Consider the following 21,879-nt stretch of genomic DNA (forward strand, 5'->3'; position numbering starts at 1 on the left):
CAGAGAGTCAGTGGTATTGGTTGCAGGGGCCCTCACCTGCAGTGGTGTTGTGGAATTTACAGCGACACTCCTCACGTTGCACACACTGCCCGTCCTGTAGAAGCTGGTCGCCAGGGCAACCACAGGAGGGACGGCACTCAGGCGTGTCTACGCACACGGTGTCCACGTGGAGATCAGAGCAGGAGCGCGGACACGGCTTCCCACAAGGCCATTCTTCTTGACCTCCACCACACTCTAAAGACAGCGAACGCGGGAGAGTAAGAGAAGATCACAAGATAAAACATTCATAATAAAGCCATGATGATGTTGTTGAAATTATGGAGGTGGAGGGGGGGCCCAGATGGACATGAGTGGACGGATGGAGGGGGACGCTGACCCGAACAGTCGGTGACGTTGTCGTGGCAACCGCGGCTCTGGCGTCCCTCCCCGAGGCAGGGCAGCCCGCCGAACCTGGCAGGGGGGCTGTTGCACTCCCTGCTGCGCACGGACTCCCCCGCACACACGTCACACTCTGACCATGAGCCCCAGGGGCCCCACGACCCATGGACTGAGAGAGAGAAGGAGAGGGAGGAAGACAGAGAGAGAGAGAATGAGAGGGAGGGAGTGAGAGGCAGAGAGAGGGGGAGAGAAGGAGAGGGAGGGAGTGAGAGAGAATGAGAGAGGGGGGCAGGAAGGGAGTGTAAAATTAACACAAATAACAGCTATCAAACAAGGTCCAACAAGCCGAGAATTAAAATTGACATGCATCTTATGAATGACTGTGTGTAAGATCCATTAAAATTAAAAATGGATACAATAGGTGAAATATATTTGATTGTCGCATAGCCCTAAGAGAACCATAAACATGTCTTAAATAAATCAATCAATATATTTTCAAAAATTTTAATAAAACATTTTGTATATATCAGAAAATTATTCATCCATAACAATCATCCAGAGAACAATTAAATAAATAGATGAATACAGCATATAGTACAGTACAGTACAGTAGTAGAGTGCAGCATTGTATAGCTAGTACAGTCCAATATAGCACAGCACAGTTCGGTTAAGTACACAATGGTACAGTAGTATAGCATAGCATAGTCGTATTACGTACCTGGACAGAAGCTGATGCCGGGACAGGGCTGTCTCTGGATCTGCACCCCCACCCCTCCGTGCACCTCCTGCACCCCAGGGCAGGCGGCTCCACCCCCCTTCGGCTCGGGGCATCCACAGCTGCGGTAGCGGGACACCCGCTCTGCTCCACAGGTCCGAGAGCACGGGGTCCAGCTGGACCACTCGCACCACCCTCCGTCCACTGGCATACAGCCGGGGGAGAGAATTACTATGCGTGCTTTGTGTGTGCACAGTAAAACGTCCAGTGTTCATTCAATTCTAATAGAGTTTATATAGCACAGAGTCCAATAGGGACCACATGTGCTCTGTAAGAGTTAATTTAACACTGGCTTTGTCGAGAACGGTGTGGAAGAACTCGACTGGCCAGCATAGAGCCCTGACCTCAGCCCCCTGATCTCAACACCTTTGTGATAAATTGGAAACCCTAACTGTGAGCCAGGCCTAATCACTCAATCAATGCCCGACCTCCCAAATGCCCTTCCGGCTGAATGGAATCAAATCCCTGCAGCAATGCTCCAACATCTAGTATAAAGCCTTCCCAGAAGAGTGGAGGTTATTATAGCAGCAAAAGGGTGGACCAACTCCATATTAATATCCATAATTTTGGATGAGATGTTGGATGTCAGGTGTCCATATACTTTTGGCCATGTAGTGTGTGCGTGTGTGTATGTGTGTTGCGGTGGTGCAGTGAAAATCCTTAGTGCATCTTGTCCAGTTCTGAAGATTGTCTGCTGTACACCACCTGAGCACTGGCTTGTGTAAACAGTGTTTGAGGAGAGTTTCAGTGTGTGAGTGTTCCTCCATATCAGTTAACACAAACAGCTGTCCTGAGTGTACTGCATAGACATGCTCACCTGGACAGGGGTCACTACCACAGGAGAGTCTTCCTCCCTCACAGGTACTGAAAGACAGCAAACACACAGAGGCGTCACCAGTGCGCACACACACACACACGCACGCACGCACGCACACACACACACACACACACACTAGTAACTATGCACCTGCTCAGCCCACACAAAGACCACTAATCAGCAGCTTTGTACAATGCCTGGGCATTTTAGACACAAGTGGTTACAAGAGCACAGGACTCATCACCTCCATTCACGCGTCACATCCAGCGGCTCAAAGCGGAGAATGAAGCGCCTCAGAGGCAGCATGAGAGACAGCTCGTAAAAGGCAGCTGGACGCAGGCCAGGCCGCAGGTGGAGAGCCTTTCACACAGAAGTAAAGCAGGAAGGGCTAATAAGGGAAATGCTGGCAGAAAGGCTCGTGCCACTTGAGTGAGGTTTCAGATTCCTGTGATTGTGACTGTGCTGATACTGGCTGCCCAGTATTAAAGAGTGCATGGGCACATCCTAATCCAAAAGGTACTGATTTTAAGATAGATTTTGGCTGTGAAGGAGACGGTGGAAGAGGTGCCCTGACGCCTCACCAGTTGTTACAGCCGTCGGTGTTCAGGACGGTGCCCCCGGGTGGCAGACGCTGACTGGTGCTCAGGTCCAGGCAGGGGCAGTCATCAGTCTCCACGCAGGACGTCCCGTTGTCGTTCAGCACTTTTCCGCCCGTGCAGTAACATCCGGGCTCACAGCGCCAGTCGCAGTACTGCAGGGCGGGGTCCGGAGGAAGAGAGAGGGAGAGAGAGAGAGAGAGAGAGAGAGAGGCCACGTCATGCACCCCAGCTTTCAGCCACAGGCTTTTTCCAAAGGCGTGAGCTCATATACAGCTTACACTGCTAGAGATCAGAGGCTGCATCTGTCACAGTCGCTCACTGAGCGCATGCAAGAGCTAATGAGTTTGAGCTAATGACAACACGTCGTACAGGAAGTGACATCACCAGAGGCAGTGAGTGTGTGTGTGAGGGCTCAGGTCTGCGGTGTGTGTGTAGCGAATCGGCGTTACGCGCCGGGGCGAGGGGACACTCACGGCCAAGTCATCGCAGGAGCGGGGACAGGAGGGCCCACAGCTGCTGAACGCTGTTCCTGGAACCTCAGTGCAGGGAGCAACTGGCAATACAGCCATAGGGACAGCATGAGAAACAAGAGCAGTGAAACACACACACACGCTCCTACTGATATACATACACTCTCTTACATGGAGAAACACACACCACCACAACAGATACACAACTACTCATATACACATGCATACACACACACACACACACAAGCATGCACGCACTCTTACACATGCAAAGCAATATTCTGCTTCTAGATATGGTATTGTTGAAATATAAATTTAATATAAGGGTACATTTACAAGCAGAATCGCTTATCCCTGTTTCAGTACCTGGGCAGTGGTCAGTGTTGCAGAGGCTGATCTCCGTTCCCTGGCCTTCGCAGTAGTCCCCCTCCCCCTCGGGCGCTGGACTGTCGCACTCCCGCCTGCGGGTGCGCACTCCCCCGCCGCATGACTTGGTACAGTCCGTCCACACGCTCCAGTTGCCCCAGCCCCCGTTCCCTGAGACCAGAAACAGTTCTCATTACATCCGTCCAGCGCTCGCACCGGACACGGTCCGCTCAGCAGCAGGGCCCTTCGGTTTCGGACGGAGGTATAAAACGGGACCGCGTCCCGCTACTCACGGTCGCAGGCGGGCAGCACGCAGACCTGGTCCTCCCGGTCCGGGCCCAGGCAGGGCAGCCCGCTCCCGGACCGCTCGGGGTCGGAGCAGAACCGGTACCGAGCCTGAAGCCCCGGGCCGCACGTCACCGAGCACTCGCTCCAGGGGGTCCAGGGCGACCAATGGCCATCCACTATGCGGGAGGGGGGGCGGGGTTACAGCGCACAGAGGGTTCAGCAGGAGAGAGAGAGAGTAGCGGTGAGGAAGAGTTCACTGAACCGGACAGGAGAAGGCATGCCGCAGCCAATTATGCTAGCGCTGTGTAAACTCACCGTTACAGTCCACTTCGGTGCAGTTTACCAGCTGGCCTGACATGCAGGTGCTGTTGGGAATGGGCACAGTCTGTTAGCTCAGCACTCTACAGAGCGGGAACACTACTGCACACATCACCGGAACAGAGCACACAGCAGAACCTTATCATATCTGACAAGTAATCAGTTTACAGACCCATAATGGACACAAATGAAACTTTCCATCAAGGCAGCAGCAGGAGCTAGGAACTACAGTTACAGAGAGCAGAAAAAAGAGCGTGGTGACACACAGGAAGTTGTACTGAAGACAGTACCAGTTGTTGCAGTCCCTGGTCACGGTCTCCCCCGGCTCGTGCTGTTTCCCGTCCACCTCGCAGCGGCACTGGGACTCGGAGACGCAGTGTCGATCCTGAAAGGGACAGGCACGCAGGTTACAGCGCGAAGGCTGCGCGGCGGGATTTGAACACGCCGCCATCCGGACGCAAACCACACCAATATGAGGCTTGTGGACACTGAAGAACCAACCTGGAGGACTAGGCCTTGGGGGCACTGACAACCCGGGGTACAGCTCGTGTTGGTCAAGTCTGCGCTGAGGTCAGAGCAGGTCAGCGGCATCCTCACGCACGCTGACCACTGCTGCTCCCCTGGACAGATCAGCTCATTACCTGAGAAAGAAACGGAAGGGTAGAGATGGGGGGAATTTTTAGGAAGTAAATACGTTGACATTTAACCACCAGCAATGACAAGACGTCACTCATACTGGAAGACCATGTGTTGATACTGAAAACCATTTTTAGTCTGAAGAAACAGCAGACTGCGCAGGTGCGCAATCGCTCCCTAGCCGGGGCCTACCGCACGGCTGCAGGTTGCAGGCGCTGAACTGCTGCGCCGTCCCGTGGGTTTTCTGCACCCCTCGAGTCCTGTTCCTGTACCCCCCACCGCAGGACACGGAGCACTCCGACCATGAGCTCCACGGCTCCTTCATACCTGCGTACACACACACATATACACACACACACACACACACACACACACACACACAAGCACACGTCTCAGCCACTTGTTTACATGTACCAACAACTAAAATTGTGTTCAAAAAACATTACACTGTTACGGTTTATTAGTTTCGTAAGGAAAAGAAGCACAAAAAGTTCCCTGTTCCTGACACACTGAATTCCTCACTGAAAGCAGGGCTCAGTGGAAAATCTCCAAATGAAATGCCATTTATTTCACCGTTTTAACAGGCAGAGAGATAAAAGTGGTGTGCCTTTGAAACGGTGCCTGGGTTTCATTGCGGATTTCTCATTTCACAGATAACATTCAGAAGCGGAGTGTCATGTGCTGTAAAGTCCTCCTGCGTTAGCTATTCTCTGTCTCCCTGTGACATCACTCTGTTCTGTCCTCCTCACCCCGACAGGGCTCCAGGCTGCACGAGTCCATCGCCACTCTGTCTCCCTCACAGGCACGCCCCCCGAAGGCCGGCACGGGATTGGTCCCCGAGCGGTACCGCCTCCTCACGCCCACGTCGCAGGTCCGGCTGCACATGCTCCAACCTGTCCAGCTGCTCCAGCCACAGTCAACTGAGAGAGCAGACAGCGGATGGAGAGGAGAGGCTTCTGTACCACACAAGAGGCTCCAAGAGACGTGCTTTTCCCAGCATGCATCTGGCATGCATCAAGTTTTTGCATCACTCAAATTAACAGACTGAAATTAAATACTCTGAAAAGCAAGACAGCTGAGATCAAAATTAAAATATCAATTGACAAAGTACAAATGTCTTTAACTGTATACAAAAAGGTTTGATGAGGCTAAATCCCTTGGATGATAACTTGCCAACAGAGCAAACTTTTCTTTTCGTGAACAAATTTATCTCAAACTTATCTCTCACGAAATGTACATCTTTGAGGAAAGAAGGATTTAAAGAAATAAAAGACAGATAAAGTGCACTGTTGACAGCGAAGTGCACTGAAGCAACCAGCAGCTGAAGACAGGAAGCACTTCACTCACCAGGGCATGGCTCTGTTCCACACTCCATCTCTCCGTTATTACATGTGCTGTAAGGGACAAGGATACAGAGCTGTAATCTAAAAGATCTTTCACTCAAATACCTCCAATGAGCACAGTGATACCACACCTCCCAATGAGCACTGTGATACCACACCTCCAAATGAGCACTGTGATACCACACCTCCCAATGAACACAGTGATACCACACCTCCAAATGAGCACTGTGATACCACACCTCCAAATGAGCACTGTGATACCACACCCCCCAATGAGCACTGTGATACCACACCCCCCAATGAGCACAGTGATACCACACCTCCCAATGAGCACAGTGATACCACACCTCCCAATGAGCACTGTGATACCACACCTCCCAATGAGCACTGTACCACCACACCTCCAAACGACACCTGAGTCTCGGCTTTGCTCCTACAACCTCCTAAAACCTAGCAATTCATTTCTGTCCCCTGCAGGGGACATGAGTCTCTGGTCTTAATCTCAAGAACCATATATTCCACTAAACTGAAACCTACAATACACAATACAGGGGCAATCAATAAGAATAAAATGAATCACATCTCTGAATGTATTTTCACAGCAACATGTTTTTGTCACATTAATCTTTAACTTGTGTTGCCGGTTCTCAAAAGGTTATCTGACTTTTGTTAACCCAACTTTGGTCACTTGAAAGTGAGGAATTTTTATTAAATTTTACTATTTCATGTTGAATTACAATAGTGCAATAAATTAACATTCTCATGAGCACATCTGTATGGATGAAGTACCAGTTGTTGCAGGCGTCCAGTGAGACGTTTTCTCCCGGGCCGTGGAGCGCCCCCTGGTGGTAGCACGGGCACTCAGCCAGGGGCACGCAGGAGTTGTTGAACAGGTAGAAGCCCGGGGTGCAGTAGCAGCCGTCGTAGCAGGCGGTGGCGCACTCCACCGTGGGCGTCATGTCCAGGCACACCCGTGGACACGCCCCTCCGTGCACCTCGCACTGGTCGGCACTCATGTAGGTCATCCCCGGAGGACACACCTCTTAAAGATGCGCAGAAAGGACCAATAAGAGCACCACCGAGAGAGTGAGTGGCATTAACAAGATGTGTCTATAACAGTGCCTGAGAGCAGGGGAGGGAAATCACTTTTGCTGTATGTTTAAGTGGATGATAATGAATTCGCAATGAGGACAGAGGGAAAATAGAGAGAAAATTAGGCTTCCCTCAGGTATCTTTACAATAGTTATACATTTCCTCACTAGAGCCCTTCAGCATACATACTAGCTGCAATATGAACAGTGGGAAAGCGGCATTCGCAGGAAGTGAGGCGTGCGTCTGCTTGAGGGACTGCAGGAGAACCGCCCCGTCGTGGGCGTTACCTGAGCAGGGGTGGGTGTTGCAGTCGCGCGTCTGAATGTGCGGGCCGGGGCAGGGCTGACCCCCGTGCTGCGGGGGAGGGGAGCTGCACAGTCGCTGCCTGGTCTGAGCCCCCGAGTCGCAGTCCGAGGAGCACGCGGACCACAGCGACCATGGCGACCAGCCGCCGTGCACTGAGGAAACGGGGACGGGCGGACGGGGGAGGGGTGGAAATCAATGAGAAAGCAGAAAACTGCTGTCTAGAAAAGGAGTGGGCAGAGGTCAGCAGAGGTGGAAAATTCAGGTTGAGACAGTAAAAGTCCTCCCTGGTATTTTGTTCCAATCACCAGGATATGCTAATTAGCACAATTCTTAAGCCAGGAGGTAGAACTAATTAGTGAAATCAGCTGGAGAAATCAGTCCACGGGAGAAAGAAAGACATGGCAGGACTTTTACTTTCTAATCCCTGGACTTTCCACATCTCCAGGCCAGCCATAGCAAGAACAACAACAGAGCAACACACTTCCAGTTAATGCTGTATGAAAACTGAATTAGCATGGCTGCCCATCTCTCAAATCCTGTGTTAAAGAATATCTTTGCTAGATTGAGGCCATAACATTTAGGTCTGAGGGAACCACAGCTTATGAAAAGCTAGGCCAGAAGGGGGAGCTACAGATTTGGTGTTAACTGGGTGTGGCGGGAGTACCTTGGCACAGCAGGGTGTTGCAGGGCTCCTGCTCCTCTGTCTCCCCCTGGCAGGAGGTGCTGTCTGTGTGATTGCAGCTGCGGAACCTCCTCCTCTGCCCCACCTCGTCCACGTGCAGGAAGCAGGACTTGCTGCACTGAGACCACGCCGTCCACTGGCCCCATGGCGCCCCCTGCTGATCCGGCCCTGAAAATGCATGTAAATGCCAAAGGAGGCTGTGGTTAGAGGATTTTAATTGTCGTGGCTCTGAAAACTGGGTGGGGACACTGTTTTGCAGGCAGCTGTTGTGTGTGACTTCATCCTTTCAATCATGTATATTGTAATCATAACTCCAGACATAATTGTGCCTAAATGGCTTATTATAATCATCAAACATTATATTCCATTTTATTTGGAAGACATTTTTATCCAATGCAACATGCAATCAGTACATACTAAAGGTCATTGGACCAAATACAAACATGTCAGATAGAATACAATTATCATGAAGTAGCAGCTATCCATACCATGAGCATCAAATCTAGTTCACAGAGTAAAGGTCTGGCTAAGTCAGCCATGGTTAAACCTTAGCTAGAAGTGAGGAAAGATCATAAGTGATAAGTGTGGCAAAAGAACTACAACATCAAGATACAAGTGTTACATGTAAGTGCAACTGGAAACGTTCAAAAACAAACAAACTTTATTTTGCTTGTTAATGACCCAGTATAAGGAGGTGAGCTGACACAGCACAAAGCCACTGGCGGACAGCACATAAAACCAAGGACCTCTGTGAGAGCTGTCCACACAAGACAGGAGTGACAGCTTCCCTGTGGGACAGGGTGACAGGTCTCCACAAAAGACAAGAGTGACAGCTCACCTGTGGGACAGGGCGTAAAACACTGCCGGGCCTCGGTGGAGTCCCCAGGACAGGGGGGTCTGATCCGGCCAGCTGGGGTGACAGGAGACCTGGGGCACGAATGCAATGGACATCAGGGCAATTTCAGTGAATTAATCACACTCTGTGTGTGTTATTAAACACCATATATAAATATACCAAAAAAGTTGTAATTTCCCACTGTTAAAACAGTGGCAATAAAATCATAAAATGTATGGAAGGATCCAATAGTACAGGTTATGAGAGAAATATAGCATGGTTTACATTAATGCTGAGACTGCACTGTACCTGTATCGCTGCTGTAGGCCAATGCCACAGGTGCTGTCACATGGTGTCCATGACGACCAGGCTGACCAATCACAGAGAGTAATGCAGGAGGTGTCATTGCAGGAGACATGCCCATCAAGGCAAACACTGAGAAGGGAACGAAGATAATGGGATGAATACTTCCAGAATATCATTGCTGAAAGTCATACTATGCAGGATAGTGACCTTGAAAATGTAATTTAAAAACCATGCTCAGTCATACATATGATATGGCTGAGATGAAGAGGCACAAGCACAGCGAAGCGAAACGACAAGCTGACAGGGCTCGATCAAAGGCCAGAGACAACTCCGGAATTGCTTTTTCTCAATGGCTACTGAAAAATTGACATATTTTAAAAAACTGGTATAAAATATAAAAACGGAGGTGAGTGGGTGGGGTTGAGGACGGAGAAGGAGACTTATTTTATTGTAAACACAGGACCACAACAAGGCTAAAAATCTTGCATAGTATGCCTTCAATGCTATGATCTTAAATCTAATATGATGAAAAACTACCATGTGCTGCAGTTCCCCTTGATGACTTCCTCGCCAGGCTGAAGGACACCGCCTTCCCACAAGCAGGCACACTGGCTGGCATTAACACAGTGCCCCTCCTGCAGGAACTGGCCAGCGGGACAGCGACAGCCTGGCACAAAAGTACAGAGACAGAGTCATGGTCAGCATCAGGTCTTCATAGCTCTGAAAACATGCACTACGGAGTATGCACATGCGATATTACACACTCACACACACACGCACACACACGCATTCACACTCAGCTGTACCTGTGATGCAGAGTGAGGTACAGTTCCTCTGAGAAGAGATGTCTGGGCAGGTCAGTGGGCATGGCTCTACTCTGCCAGCCAGGCAATCTGCCTCTTTGACCAGCACCATTCCACTGCTGCAGCCTGGGGCACAAGAGAATATTACATTTACAATAGAGTTCATCATAACCTCTAAACAACCCAATTTTGGGGTAAACAGCAAGTATGAGTTCCTAGTTCCAAGGCTGTGCTGAGTTCTCTGTGCAGGTTTACTCAAATGAAGAAGACACCTGCAAATATAACATCTTCATTCAAACAACTGAGGATAACGCAATGCACAAAGAGAAGGTAATCTATAAAGACAATGACAAGAACAATGTGAATGTCAAAAAGAAAAAAAAAAGAAAAAATATTGAAATATTTTTTGAATGACATTGAAATGAAAGAAATGACAGTGCTATAGAAAACAGGAAGAAGAACAAGGCAGCCTTTGTTTAGAAAGAGCTCTGACCTGTGTGTGAGTCGATGCTGGGCCCACAGGGCTGGGTGTTGCAGCCTTGGGTCTGCAGGGTCATGCCCTGGCACTCCCGCCCGCCATTTTTGGGAGGGGGGTTGGAGCAGGACCTGTTCCTCACGCGCACACCTCCGCTGCACTGCACATTGCACTGGGACCACTCCGTCCACTCGGACCACTGACCATCCACTGCGAGCGAAGGGACGGAGGACAGAGAGAGCGAGGAAGAGGAGGGAAGAATGAAGCTCCAGCTAATGAAAATTAACTAATGAAAATTAATGCTATTATCCAAAAGAAGGTTCCAAGAAACTTTAACAAAGCATTCTCAACCTTTACTTTATTAGGGAGTGCACAGTGTGCGCTTTAAAAAATGATATTATTTAGAGGTCTTCAATTTATTTAACAGTTTAACAGGATGTCATATTGGGGGTGGGGGGGGAGTTAGGGCAATTCCAAGGGTCCTAACTGACAGGGGCCCTCAAAAAATGATTTTATAATGGTGCAGGGATTGTTTGGTGGGGCCCAGTGTGAGATCTTCTCATGGGGCCCAAAATCCCTGGCGGCACCGCCATGTATAGATATTCGAAAGAGGAGGTTCCTAATACGCACAGGCCAACACAAAATCGAACACAGTCAAGCACTTGCGCAACCTCCCCACATTAAAAATGAAGCTGTGTTGTCAAACCCAGTTTATCCACCCTGGACCCCCTCTGACCCCGCAGCACACTGACCGCGGCAGGCCTGGGTGAAGCAGGCGCGGCTGTCAAACAGAGCGCCCCCGCACTCCCCGCCCGGCTGGGCCTCCCTCAGGACGTCCCGCTGGCGGAACAGGGACCCCAGGCCGCAGGAGACGCTGCACTGGCTCCACTGGGTCCAGGGGGACAGGATGCAGTCCACTGCCGGGGACAAAGAGCAGGAAGAGTCACACAGTCTCACAGAGAAACGCACAGAAACAGCATTTCATCTCACAAGCTCTTAAGCACAGGATGGGCAGGCTGGAAGCAGGAGAATTGTAGCTGTTGTCAAGAAACAAATAATTACTTTTGTTAAAATGTCTGCACCAGAACACTGTAAAATGAACTACCAATGCACACTGTATGTGTGAGTGTATACATAATGCATCCTGCATGCTCTTTTATGACTCTATGAGCTCTGAAAATTTTATCCTCACTGAGGACAATATATCCAAAGGCAAGTCAGCTGACATATAACCCTGCAAAAATACTTGACTAAAATCGCCATAAAATAAAGTATTCGTCATGTTCTTAGTTAATAAAAAAAAAAAAGAATGATGCTGTAAGTTTCCTGTAGATACGCCCACTTCCTGTCATATGTCATGACCGCCATTCTCATTGGCCCGTGTTGCCTGACTGTCGTACCGCAGCCCTTCTCGTCAGACCCGTCCAAGCAGTCCTTCTGAAGGTCGCACTTCCTGTCCAGGTGCACACACTCCCCACTGCCACAGGAGAACTGCTTTGCAGAACAGGGGCTAGGCACCAGGGGGCGCCCTGATGGCACCACAGGCACTGGAGGTGGAGATGGACTTCCTAGGATAACACAGGATTACATAACGTTATGTAAAAAGCTCTGTGTAATACAGCAATGTACTGCAAAATATGGAACTTATACTGCCATCCTGTAGATGCACTGGTGCTGACCTCTGTGGTCTTATCACACGCTATGAGCTATAAGTCGTTGTGGGTATGCTAAAAGAATAAAGGCAAATGTGCAACCTGTACAATACGCTGTGACATTTACCACACCGATCTTCATCAGAGCCATCTGGACAGTCTTCCTGTCCATCACACACGAACATGGTGTCCACGCAGCCAAACGTCTGACAGGCAAACTGGCCTTCCACGCAGAAGACTCTGGGTAGGCCTTCATCTGTGGGCGTTGGCGTGAAACCGCTGATGTCTGCAGGTCAAAGGTCAGACATAAAGTGGTTTCACAGAGCGGAGATAAGGCAGCCATGCTTCCAGCTGACATTAAAAATGCAGACACACGCTGACATTATATATGCAGGGAGAGATTAGGCCAGGAAAGTAGGACAGGAGAGGCATTAAAAAGATGGGCGTGAGATTAAACATCTTAGATAGCCGGATCCAGCACAGTACTGCCTTTGTTCTGCGCTCCTCATACCTGGAATGAACCGCAAAAAATACTGAAACTTGATTCCTTTGTAACACTATGAATATTTCGATTTTTGATCTTGAACCAATGCGTCACAGAGAACGTTAAATAAATATATAAATAAAACAGTGAAGGTCACTGAATGAGAAGAGAATTACTAAATGAGTGAGGGGGTGAAGGGAGAGGATGAGACATATCACAAGTCTCTTGTGCGCTTGTGGGACGGATTGCACTGGTCAATGGGAGAGGAGAGGGGGGTTTGAAGGCCAGGGGACCCAGTATACTATGGGCTAGCCAGGCATGGGAGTCTCTGTCTCATTATACACGTTCTGGGTGGAGAGGGTACCCAGTCTGGGGGTTGTAATACCATGAATGCCTGGTTTTCCTGTGGGCCCTGAATCTTCTGGGCCCAGCCCTGGGGCCCCTGTGGTGTGTGACGCTGGGGTCTCCAGTCCTGGCCGCCCATCTTGCGGCTCTTTGGTGTGGAGCCCCGGACCCCCGGTGTGATAGGACCTCTTGGGCGTGGTCGGGCCCAGAACGCCTGGACTTCCCGTGGGGCCGGTCCGGTCCTGGAGACCGGGGAGTCTTGTGGTTGCACTTGTACCTGTTCAGAATGAGCACAGCTGGTAACCGTTTCTTTAAGGGTTCCAACAACGGAATCTTAGTTCTGGGGGATTAGCATTGTTCAGGCAGATGGTCATGCAGTGCGTTGTATTTACGTGCATATTTTTTGTGCTGTGTATGCACTTTGCATCTCAAAAAACAGCGGTCATTTATCATTTTGGGTTTTAAGGAGAGCAGACAGTCCGCCCTCCTTTCCTAGGTTAATTATTTTTTTCAAACAGGAGGAAAGCGGCCAGCTGTGCTAGAGGATGTGCATATGGCTTGACATTTGGCCACTCTGCAGAATGCATCACACCTCGTGCCCTCTATGACCTCCTCAGACACAGGCCCATAGCCTTCTCCGGACAAGAGAGACAGCCTGGGGCCTTTCCACCATTTTGTCATAGAAAGTTTCCGTTGTCCTTCTTGCATATATTAATGAGTGCAGGTGAGTTGCACAGGAGACTTAGTGTACGTATTTCAGTGAGTGCAGTGCATGCACGTGCTCAGCTGTGATGTCAGCCCATTCAGCAGGCTGGCACGCCCAAGCCTCCGGCTCCTCACCGCAGCCCAGCTCATCGGAGTGGTCGGCGCAGTCCTGCTGGCCGTCACACAGCGCGGAGACGGGGACGCAGCCTCCGCCGTGGCACGCAAACTGCCCGCTCTCACAGAGCACAGGGGTGACCGCGCCTCCGCCTGGGGGCAACGTGGCGCTGCTGGGGGTAACCAACTCATCTGGGGACGGAAAGATTAATGCCATCAGTCTGAGCAACGATGAACCTTCACACCTAACTAATCATTATTAATTATGGGCATCCAAAGCAGAGGCGGAACTTGGCCGGATGGCCGGGATGTTAACAGAACAAGAACCAATAAATGGCAAGGTGGTCAATCCAAATAAAGAGACCGCAGCGTAAACTGAAAGAAGGGTGGAGAGAGGGACACACCTAATTTACAGCCCAGGATTTCCACTCGGAGGTAAAAGGTGTGGCGGAACTCCACGGCGATGATGCGGAGGAAGCGCGCCCGCACCAGCCTGCCCAGCCATCGGGTAATCGGGGTCCTGCCCACCATGCGGACGTCAAACACCTGGACGGGGACAAAGGCACAGGACACCCGCTAATACAGCTACCACTGAGACTTCCACAGTCACGGTACGGCCTCACTGAGCATGTGCATACATCTAGGCCTGCCGTGCACCTTTCTGCACAGATTCGGTCTGTGATGTCATCATCGTGCGCCGTACCGTACCTTGATCGGGGAGCCTCTGTCTGACTTCTCATTGTAGTCTGTGAAGTTGCCTTCCACGAGGGCGAAGGCCAGGCGGTATTTGGTGAGGTAGCCGGAGGTCCCCTCGCTGCCCTGCATTACGACCCCGGACACCCAGGTGGGCTCCCGCAGGTCCACCTGGAAGTAGGGCTGGGGGTCTTCCTGGAGGGGACTCCACCCCGGCTCCATAATCAGCCTATCAGGCGACAACACAGAAACATGAGCTGAGGACAAATCTGACCCTTAAAACCACCTCTCAGAACTGGAATGAACCCTCAGCTCCTATGAAGGAGAGTGCATGTGATAACAACCGTGTGAAATGCAGGAGCTTATGTCCAGTGTCATGTCTGTGCTTTGCGTGGCTCTGGATACGACGGGATGTCAGGTTGGTTTTTTCACCGATCCCATGAGATCAACACTCACACATTCGGCACGATGTTGAGACGGCCGGCGTCGGCAGGGTTGTTCTGGCGATTCGTGGAGGAGCTCAGCTGGCCGTATTGGATCCGACCGTCCTCCAGGCCAAGAGGGGAGGAGCAGATGCCTGTGGGATACAGGAGGACTTTGACACCGGCTAAATAATACCTGACTATCAATAAACTTGTGGTTCTGTCTGTGAAGTCTGTACTGTTGACTGATATTCCAATAAAGATAAGAGCAAAGTTACATAAAAAATTACCTGTCTGTGAACCGCCACACAAGAAAAAAATAGGATCTTGTGCAACACCATACCATAGATTCTAACTAATGCTTAATTTGATCTGCAGAATGCGCTACGTGTGTAACCACTTTGAGTAATGGGAAGACTAAGTCCTCCCACAGGCATGGCCTACAGCCAGCAGTAATACCTTTCCATCCAGGCTCCCCTTCTCCCTGGCAACAAAACGGAAGACAAATGTTAGACCGACGAAGAGAACTTCACTTAAATGCAAACTTTGTTCAAACTGATGAATTGTTGTATGAAATGGCGATGAGAATGATTTATGGGATATGGGGTCTCACGGGTGCCGCAGAGGTGCCCAGCTGGGGCAAAGTGACAGCGGCCATGCCAGGGGTGCTGCGACGGGACGGCCCTCCTGGGGAAGGGGTGGTGAAGTTCGAGCCGGGGAAGCAGCTCCTTTCATCAGCTCCATCAGGGCAGTGTGGCACTCCGTCACAACGCTGAGCCGCTTCGATGCAGCCCCCTGGTGGCGGGCAGGAGAACTGCCCTCTCAGGCAGCCCTGAGGGCTACGTGATGTCGGAGGGGGCTGGGAACCTGTGGAGAATGCGGGTTCACTCCATTTTACCGCTATTCCACCCACCAGCACTCACAGTGCGCCCCTCAACTCTCCAAGATGGAATGAACTGTACATGGGACTCAGCACAACTTCTCCTCCAAAAAAAGATAAAAGACAGAAAATAATAGAACAGGTCAGGCAGACAGCTGGGTGAAGATGGACGCGCAGCAGTGAGCGGTGGCCAGTCTGGCCCAAAAAGCCTGCAGTGAACCCCCCTGGTGTGTGCAACACTTTGGTGGCGATTAAGATAAGTTTCCCCTCTTCACTGTAAAGCGGTTTGAGATCAAAAGATGAAAAAAAGACTAATTCCTCATCGATCATCACCATGGAGACTTGTCACCATGGAGAGTAATATGAACATCAGCGCTGACGGTGGCAGTGCCGGGGCCCTTACCGCAGTGCAGCTCGTCTGAGGCGTCCCCGCAGTCGTTAACCCCGTTGCATAAGACCCCCTGGGGTCCCGCGGGCACGCAGCGCCCGTTCCCACAACGGAACTCCTGCTCCCGGCAAGGCCTCCAGGGGGTAAGAGGCAGCACGGAGGGGGAAGGGGTGGACAGCTCCTGGGGACCTGGGGAGGCGTTTAGGAGAAGGGAAGGACATGTTGGCCAACTGAGGATTCACTGGGAGGCGGTAATGAGAACATTTATGGTTCAGAATGTGCTTACTAGCTTCAATCATAAGAAAAGCTTCATGTTACAATACTCATTAGCCAAATATCTTTCAGCATGTATTAAATATATCATCTATGTTATAAATGTCAATTATAAATGTTTTAGATATGCTTTTAATTTAAATATTTACAATGTAGATGATATATTAAGCACAGGCTGAAAGATGTTTTACGAACAGTCATAATGAATATAGATATATCATCTATATTATAAATATATCACTCAGAAATGTTATCATAAATGGCTAATTATCTTCAAATAGCGCTGCACTGTAAAGTAAAGCAGTAAAAGCAAATTTTACATTAAGAATATATTACAATGCGAATAGATACATTTTGGCAACAAATATATTTTTTAAAAATGTGCTTATAATGTATCTCAGACCCAAGTGTCCCATGAGAAAATATCTCTACATGCTTCTTATTATGAATAATATGCCATGTAGGGGATTTAAAATCAACAGAAGCTCCTTACACAGTAAGGTGGCTGACCCCTGCAGAGAACATCATATGTGACAGTATGTGACACTGAGTAAGAGAGGGCCCCTGCCGGTGGTCACACTGTAAATGAGAGAGGGTGAGGCACGCACCTTCTCCACAGCCCAGCAGCTCCACCCTCAGATAGATTCCGTTCTGGAAGTCGTGCGGTAGGATGCGCACGTACCGCGCGGACACCATTCTGTCCAGCCGGACCTGCACCACGCCGCTGTCGTCGCGGTTACCAAGGAACACCTGGGCGAGGCAGGGAGGGGGGACACAGAGGGTGAGAGGATATGAAGAAGAGGGGTGATTTTTAAGCCTTTGAAGAGTACGTATTTTCTGGAATGTTTTTTCAAAATTCAAAGACAGTTTTCTAGCATTCCAGTTAAGAACATTCTAATCACATATCTATGATTGCACACCTTAAAGGGTTAAATGTCACCGATAAAGAGAAGACACAGATAACTGGGAGTCCTCTCTATGTTTTTTGGCCAGAAAAAAACAGGATTTTGAGGGGACAGAGGGGGCGTTGGAGCGTAATACCTTGGCTCGAGGGCGAGCATCAGTGATCAGCTCCTGGTAGGTGTACCACTGTCTCCCATCATTACTGAACTGCAGGTAGAAACTGGACACAAATGCATCAAACACACCTCCACCCTGGGTTATGATACCTGTGAGAGAGACAGAGGAGGGGGAAAGGTAGAGCTGAATATTTTTTTATCATATTCTTAAGTTATTATTTTAGTATGTTGGCCTGCCTGGGTGTCAATGTATATTATGTACATATATACTGTATCTGGTCTTGGCAATCTTGCTCAGTGGTATTGTAAAAGCATTGCACAGTGCAACAGTATTAGCAGTTTTTGACATTTCACACAAGCTTACAGACAGTTGTGCCAGTCTATGAGAAATATGACTCTTGGTGAGGTGGCCAAACTGCACAATGATTGTGTATAGAAGCACCAGCCTGTTTATGCTCAGTAATGTCAATCTGTCAGCACAAACATGGAGTCAGCTGTCACATTTCACTCAGCTCACTTAACACCAACCAATTAGAGGCCATGAGTGAGCCAGTGCAGCGTATGTATGCGGACTGCGGTTGGTCTAGATTCCTGGCCCCTCCCCCTGGCTGCTCAGTACCCGTGATGTTGCGGGGCGTGAGCAGGTCCAGCTGCAGGTGCGGCGGCTGTACGGCGCGGTCGCTGTAGTCGCTGTAGTGGACCTCGGGGGCCCACGGTGGCAGGTCGCGGTACTGCTCCGGCTCCGGGCTCCAGCCCTGCAGGTCGCTGTGGGGGTCCCGGGCGTAGAGCCGCCCCGCCGAGGGCGGGTGGCCCCTCTGCTGCGAGGAGGCGTTGAAACTGGAATCCGGGAGAGACTGTACCCCCAAAGGACTCCAGCATTCATCTGTCACAGGGTCACAGAGAAGCTAATATGAATATCCTTCTAATTCAGGTACAAATCAATTCGTATTTTACAGATTCAGATTCTCTGGAATCACAGACACAAGACATTTAAAATGACAAAACATTCCACAGGTCAGGTCATGCAGCTGAATACTACAGTAAATAGCTCTAGTGTTACACAAATTTGGCATATATCACTATCTATGGTATTTTATGAAACTCAAATCATGGTGCTTGTAGACATGAGTGAGTATGGCGAGTATATGGTAAAACCTATGGATTACACTACACTGTACATTACACTACCTATGGACTACAGAAGAGAGACACACATGCATACACAAACTGACCAGCAGCAGGAAGGGGATAGGTGGGAATCGGGTGTAGGGGGCCCTCTGGTGGCATGGAGGGCACGATGCTGATGGGGAGAGACGCTGGGGTTGTCAGGACGATGGTGCCATTGCCAGCTGATTACAGAAGGAAAGGTTTCACTGAGCGTGGGGTAAGGGAGTCACACGGTTCTCAAAAGTGTTATGTTAAACTGAACAAAAATACAGCAAAATGAACAACATGAATATTTATATAAAATATATTTAAAAATTCTAAGCCTCCAAGTGATTTAAAACAATGAGGAAGATAACATTATTATAGCTGTATGAGCAGTAACAATTCTGCTACAATTCCTTGGTTAAAAGAAAAGTTTGACTGACTGAAAATTACAATCAAACAGTTCTAAAATGTCACTGCACAACATAAAGCCTGTCAACTTAATTCATTAGTAGACTGTAGCCATCTAGCAGATAGATGAAATAACAGGGTGGATTGGATACCTGTTTCTGCACAATAGCAACACCTGTCTCCATCTGCTGGAACGAGGGTCTGCCCCTGAGAGACACAGGGATGGGAAATGTTAATGCCATCGTACTAAAATGAAAAAAGACTCACACAACCAAAAAAAGAATGACTTTGGGTGTGACAGAAGTTAATAATTACAACGATAACAAAAAGATCCACGCGTACAGAACACTTGCGAGAAGTCGCCACAATTTAAGTGTAAAAACATGCTGAGCTCTGAAGAAGGTCCACGGACCGAAAGCTCGGCTTGTTTCTACACTTAATAAATGGAGGTGACTTTTTGCAAGTATTCAGTGTGCATGGATCTCTTTGTTATCAGTGCTATTGTGCTATCTAACAAATCCATTAGGACAGATGAAGAAGAAATATGACCTCTGACCTCAGGGCACCCGGCAGAGTGTGGGCAGAAGGGGGCGCACTGCACGGTGAGGTTGGGCAGGCACTGGCACAGCTGGCACTGCCCCCCCCTCCAGTGGTCCCCGATAGCGTGGGTTAGGCCTTGGAACTCACACTCATCACATGGGTTTGTCTGACAGCTGGGACACACACACACACACACGCACACACAATGAGTCATGTGATACCATCCAAGCAGGCACTGTAATCCCAACATGGTTTCAGGCAAAGATTTAGGAAAATATTCAACTTGTTCAGATCCCCTCTATGGGGAAGAAAAGCAGGAAAGCTTTCAATTGGTTGACAGGTCAAACAAGAGGAACTTCACCGATAACCAAATCCTATAAATAAAATTCTCCTGTCATTCCTACCACCTCTGCGCTTAAATGATGAAATAACTCAAAGAAACTGAAACCAATCATAAACCACACATCCCTCCTGAGATTACACGTCCTTTAGATAATAAACAAATCACCTTCCAGCTCAGCCCACACCGTAGAGTTTCAGTTAATAGATTATCGTCACCCGGTTTAACCCCACAGGTCGTGGAGGTCCACAGAGATAGAGGTGGTAGGAGATAAAGTGTGTGCAGGGGGTGAGAGGGTGATGATAACGCTGATCGAGCGCGAGGGAGAGGCCAGGCTGTCCACGGAGCCTCACCGGCGAGCTTTGCGGTATATCCCCCGGCACTGCCGCCCGTTGCCGTGCTTAGTGGGGTTGTTGGGGCTCCTGAAGGACCACTGGACGCTCTGCACCCCACACGGGCCCAGGCACTCTCCCCACGGGGACCAGGACGACCACCCACAATGCACTGCAAGACACCATGCACGCACATTATACAGCAACTACACGTTACAAAAAGTACATATTTCCCATTTGTGTCATATAATACAGTACCTGTACCCACAAAGAATACACAGTACATACATTACATTACATTCATTTGGCAGACGCTTTTATCCAAAGCGACGTACAAGAAGTGCATTTTCATGAATGCTTTAAAGACATTACAGGACTACATATCGCTATGTTTTACAGTGTTATACACTCCAGTGCCCCAGCTAAAACATGCAGTTCTGAAAAAAAATTGAGACCTCATCTCATTTTCAGTTTCACAGTTTATGGGTATGTGTCTGAGCAAAATCTATTATTTGATATTCTCTCATGAACTCTTAACCACATTTGATTTTAATTCCAAACAAAAATCATTCAGAACATTTATTTGCAGAAAATGACAACTGTTGACAAGCGTTATGCATTTAATAATGCAAACGAAACAAGTTTATACCCACAGATGAATAATAAAGATAACAATGTCTTCACTTAGGAAGGTTCAACAATCAACATTTTCTGGAGTAACCCCAATTTTCCTCAAAAATATGGGGTGGTCTGTTTTTTTTTTTTTTCCAGAACTGTATGTGCATTGTTCAGTGATGATACTAATGCATGCCTGTACACACCAAAGCGATAAACCACAGCAGACACAACTAGTGTAGGTCCCCATCTGGTGTTATATACACTGACAAAGGCAGCTAGGATTCATGCATTAGCACATGCATTACATTAATGGGGTAAACAGAGAGCGTACCACGTTGGGCGCGCTCACCTGCACACTCGGGGTTGGGCCGGCAGCGCTGGGGTCGGCCCCTCACGCAGGTGCAGATCTCACACCCCGCCTTCACCTGCTGCCCGGGCCAGTAGCGAACGCCCGAAACCTCGCAGACGCACTCCTCCGCCCGAACGCACCGCTGGGCGTGGTCCATCACCCACCCCTCGGGACACCAGCAGCCTGAGGGTCACATGACACCAAGAGGAAGCGGAAATGGAGTAAAGGCAAGAGAGAATAAGCGAGAAGGACGGGTTACAGGGGAGGGTGGGAACAGGCCTCCAAAAACACGAATGAGAAAAAAAATGCTGAGTTTGCATCATTGCCTCTGTCCTGTTGCCACCTGGTTTTTACTATTGCAAGATATTGGTGTTCCGTAACCAAGTCGATGTTGACATTTATGTTTCAAACAGATTATTTTAATGGGACAATGAATATCCCATGTACAAGGATGACAATGGTGCCATCAGAACCAGTACTCATCTTTCACCTGAGAAGCAGGTTGTGTTGACGTCACATGTGGCATTGCTGGCCAGGTGGGCACAGGTCAGGGGGCAGGAGGCACAGCTTCTCATGATCAGGTCTCCTGGACACGAGGCATTGGCACAGCTGTCCTGGGGACAAGGCTCTGGGGGTCAAATGGACAGAGAGACAACAATGTGTCATATGGGCATGT

General features: G+C 49.3%; 1 protein-coding gene across 3 annotated transcripts in view; it reads right to left on the reverse strand.

Annotated features, from left to right (window-relative positions):
* scospondin (subcommissural organ spondin) overlaps positions 1 to 21,879 on the reverse strand; it is a 79,022-nt gene that overhangs the window by 23,310 nt on the left and 33,833 nt on the right. For all 3 annotated transcript variants that reach the window (XM_035415500.1, XM_035415502.1, XM_035415501.1), the window contains 42 exons: positions 21,694 to 21,831; positions 21,204 to 21,386; positions 20,258 to 20,408; positions 19,581 to 19,737; positions 19,177 to 19,231; positions 18,697 to 18,813; positions 18,084 to 18,347; positions 17,487 to 17,614; positions 17,054 to 17,195; positions 16,188 to 16,361; positions 15,518 to 15,771; positions 15,364 to 15,388; positions 14,939 to 15,059; positions 14,498 to 14,711; positions 14,194 to 14,335; positions 13,811 to 13,981; positions 13,011 to 13,247; positions 12,269 to 12,427; positions 11,890 to 12,057; positions 11,242 to 11,406; positions 10,508 to 10,699; positions 10,018 to 10,140; positions 9,749 to 9,878; positions 9,215 to 9,340; positions 8,909 to 8,997; positions 8,053 to 8,238; positions 7,370 to 7,540; positions 6,780 to 7,032; positions 5,995 to 6,041; positions 5,397 to 5,567; positions 4,840 to 4,974; positions 4,513 to 4,652; positions 4,302 to 4,396; positions 4,009 to 4,058; positions 3,699 to 3,869; positions 3,406 to 3,576; positions 3,043 to 3,122; positions 2,552 to 2,721; positions 1,971 to 2,017; positions 1,097 to 1,297; positions 377 to 547; positions 37 to 234 (listed from right to left, as the gene is read on the reverse strand). In XM_035415500.1, coding sequence (XP_035271391.1) covers positions 37 to 234; positions 377 to 547; positions 1,097 to 1,297; positions 1,971 to 2,017; positions 2,552 to 2,721; positions 3,043 to 3,122; positions 3,406 to 3,576; positions 3,699 to 3,869; positions 4,009 to 4,058; positions 4,302 to 4,396; positions 4,513 to 4,652; positions 4,840 to 4,974; positions 5,397 to 5,567; positions 5,995 to 6,041; positions 6,780 to 7,032; positions 7,370 to 7,540; positions 8,053 to 8,238; positions 8,909 to 8,997; positions 9,215 to 9,340; positions 9,749 to 9,878; positions 10,018 to 10,140; positions 10,508 to 10,699; positions 11,242 to 11,406; positions 11,890 to 12,057; positions 12,269 to 12,427; positions 13,011 to 13,247; positions 13,811 to 13,981; positions 14,194 to 14,335; positions 14,498 to 14,711; positions 14,939 to 15,059; positions 15,364 to 15,388; positions 15,518 to 15,771; positions 16,188 to 16,361; positions 17,054 to 17,195; positions 17,487 to 17,614; positions 18,084 to 18,347; positions 18,697 to 18,813; positions 19,177 to 19,231; positions 19,581 to 19,737; positions 20,258 to 20,408; positions 21,204 to 21,386; positions 21,694 to 21,831 — 6,282 coding nt within the window. The remainder of the gene's footprint in view (positions 1 to 36; positions 235 to 376; positions 548 to 1,096; positions 1,298 to 1,970; positions 2,018 to 2,551; positions 2,722 to 3,042; positions 3,123 to 3,405; positions 3,577 to 3,698; positions 3,870 to 4,008; positions 4,059 to 4,301; positions 4,397 to 4,512; positions 4,653 to 4,839; positions 4,975 to 5,396; positions 5,568 to 5,994; positions 6,042 to 6,779; positions 7,033 to 7,369; positions 7,541 to 8,052; positions 8,239 to 8,908; positions 8,998 to 9,214; positions 9,341 to 9,748; positions 9,879 to 10,017; positions 10,141 to 10,507; positions 10,700 to 11,241; positions 11,407 to 11,889; positions 12,058 to 12,268; positions 12,428 to 13,010; positions 13,248 to 13,810; positions 13,982 to 14,193; positions 14,336 to 14,497; positions 14,712 to 14,938; positions 15,060 to 15,363; positions 15,389 to 15,517; positions 15,772 to 16,187; positions 16,362 to 17,053; positions 17,196 to 17,486; positions 17,615 to 18,083; positions 18,348 to 18,696; positions 18,814 to 19,176; positions 19,232 to 19,580; positions 19,738 to 20,257; positions 20,409 to 21,203; positions 21,387 to 21,693; positions 21,832 to 21,879) is intronic.

The sequence above is a fragment of the Anguilla anguilla genome, chromosome 4 (assembly GCF_013347855.1).
Source record: "Anguilla anguilla isolate fAngAng1 chromosome 4, fAngAng1.pri, whole genome shotgun sequence".
NCBI lineage: Eukaryota > Metazoa > Chordata > Actinopteri > Anguilliformes > Anguillidae > Anguilla > Anguilla anguilla.